The 2,589-nt window shown below is 47.0% G+C and overlaps 1 protein-coding gene across 1 annotated transcript in view; it reads left to right on the top strand.

The window, feature by feature from the left end:
• The window catches only part of INS (insulin), a 3,499-nt gene extending 1,625 nt beyond the window's left edge, over positions 1-1,874 (top strand). Inside the window, exon 4 of the mRNA XM_010162683.1 lies at positions 1,801-1,874. Coding sequence (XP_010160985.1) covers positions 1,801-1,874 — 74 coding nt within the window. The remainder of the gene's footprint in view (positions 1-1,800) is intronic.
• The last annotated feature ends 715 nt before the right edge of the window (positions 1,875-2,589 follow it).

Here is a 2,589-nt window from a genome sequence, read left to right as displayed (position 1 = left end):
AAGCTACTATTGGAGACTTTGAATAGATGCAGAAGGTGCCTCTGCCAAATCCCAGTCATTTCAACCCTCTCATTTCAAGATGGACCATTACTTATCCTCCCCTGACTATGATATGCCTCTCCCAACAGTTCTCTTCCCATCACACACTGGTTTCAGTTGTATCCAATTTCTTCTGCTGTGTATACAACCAACCAACCCATGAGACAGTCTTAAAGGTCTTTGGAAGGTGAAGCAAGGTAATGTCATAGCAGAGGGTTTGCCATAATTTGGTTTGAATGTCCAGCTGGGCTGTTAGTTGCTCCCTTCTCTGATGATTTGTTTCTGAAGATCACCATGAATGGGCTGGGAGTTTCGTTAGCCAATTCCCTAACTACTCTATTAAGAATTTCACCAGGGTCAACCAGTTTGAAAGTATCTGAGTATTTTCTACCTCTTGTTCCAGGGTTTTTGCCTGAGCCACCACCTCATTGTCACACAAGCTGGTTGTGTTTACAGTTTGCTCACAGCTGGCTTTGAAGGATGAAGACAAGTAAATCACAAAACATTGGCGAGCTATTTCCTCTTCCACTTAATGTTGGACTAAACCTTTCCTAAATTTCTCTCCTAGCACACTAGCATAATGATTTCTTGTTACTCTTGTGCCTCGTTCATTGCATCACGCTTTGGGGCCTTGGGGGTTTTGCATCTTGTGCTGTACTTTCATATTGCCCTAGAAACCTCACCTCATTCTCTCTTTCCAGGTGTTTTCTTTTTGTTGTTACTGCCTCTTTTCTTCCTACAGGAAAAATCACTGATTTATTTGCTATTTTATATGTTTTCATTGGGCAACTAATACCTAAACAGTTCTGTCCAGAAGTTTTCTAGTTCCCACAAGCAAATGAGATATTCTGTAGGAAGAATTTCTTTGCTGAAAGGGTTCTCAGGCATTGGAAGGGGTTGCCCAGGGCAGTGGTAGAGTCCCCATCCCTGGAGGGATTGAAGAGTCATGTAGACACAGTGCTGAGGGACATGGGCTAGTCGGGGACTTGTCAGTGTTGGGTTCATGGTTGGACTCGATGTTCTTAAAGAGCTTTTCCAATCCAGGAAATTCTGGGATTCTGTGTGTCTATGTGTTTTGTTGGTGTCCCAATACCCCAGCTCATCATTCCTTCTAAGAACTTGTCCCCAGCTGTGAACATGGACACACACAAACACTTTTGTCATCGTCTGGAGGCTACATCCAGGCAGCCAACAGGAGCAGGCTGTTCAGGACCAGCTGGGAAATGCATCCAGCCTCAGGACTGGACCAATCTTGCAGTCCCATGGACATCCCAGTTGTTTGCTCAGGCTCCCAGAAGAGAGGGTAACTGCCCAAGGTGGGCTGCAGTCTAAACAACTCATCTCTCTGGAGCAGACCAGCCCATTTTATCATTTTCCTTACTATCTGCTCACCCCAGGTAGGGTGCAGGGTTTCTCTCCTCCACATTCCTGCCCCCATAAAGCCCCTGTATCCCCTTGTCCCTCACACTGCTGATATCTACCCAACTTGACTCCTTCTAGACACCACAGGATTATTTGGGGAGAGGACATATAGAGCCTGGAGGTGCTACAAGCAGCATCAACCCAGGGAAACCTTTGCAACTTCCTCCCCATTTTCCAGCCAACTCTGGCTTAAAAATTTAGTGTCTTCAGAGTGGGTCTCCACAATGGGCTGATGTTTTGTGATGTCCCATGGCTTATCTTTTTCTTCCCTAGCAGTGAGCGGTCCTTTGCATGGTGAGGTCGGAGAGCTGCCCTTCCACCAGGAGGAGTTTGAGAAAGTGAAGCGAGGGATTGTTGAGCAATGTTGCCACAACACCTGCTCTCTCTACCAACTGGAAAACTACTGCAACTAACGGCAAGGGCAGTGCTGGGGAACCCATGGGCCAAGGGTAGAAACACGCACTTACGCTACTGCACCTTCAAAGCAATGGAATAAACGTTGTAGATCTATTCAAAGGACTGTGCTGGTTCATGTGTCCTCTTGAGGAGAGGGCACTGATGTTCACTTTAGGGTGGCATCATCTGTGCTTGGGTAAGACTGTTTTAAAAGGTCCTGGAGCCACTCATCACATCACACTATCCTGCTGTTCCAATGAACTCATGGGAGGGAGGGAGGGAGGAGGATGACGCAGTGCTGTAGCATCTACACTGAGCACCCCATCTCTGGTGCTCAGGGGGGCAGGAGGAGAGGGCAGAGAGGTTTGAATGAGGTTTCTCTTTCTAGGGAAATGTTGCAGGGCTGATCAGCTTCCTGCATTTCACAGCCCAAATATAGCCAGGCAGCTGAGAGAGCCAACTTCCTCAGCTGTGTAACGGAAACAGTTCAGATTAAGCAAAGAATTAAGTCATCTATTAATTGTATCCAGAAAAACCATGGGTGACCACCACGAGCAATTTCGAAAGTGTGTCCAGTTCCCCCTTCTGCCCAGGCAGAGTCCTTGTGGTGGAACATGCTTGTTGTTCAGAAGTATCTGACAAATCATGTGCAGAAAGTGGATTTCATCCAAAAGGAGTTTCAAGTGTATCGGCCAAGAGCTGGACACTTCAGGGCAGCATCCCTGCTCCTGT

The sequence above is a fragment of the Antrostomus carolinensis genome, unplaced genomic scaffold, assembly GCF_000700745.2.
Source record: "Antrostomus carolinensis isolate BGI_N321 unplaced genomic scaffold, ASM70074v2 scaffold11292, whole genome shotgun sequence".
Classification (NCBI taxonomy): Eukaryota; Metazoa; Chordata; class Aves; order Caprimulgiformes; family Caprimulgidae; genus Antrostomus; species Antrostomus carolinensis.
The sequence above is the reverse complement of the archived record's forward strand: the minus strand, read 5'-3'. Positions and strand labels throughout refer to the sequence as shown.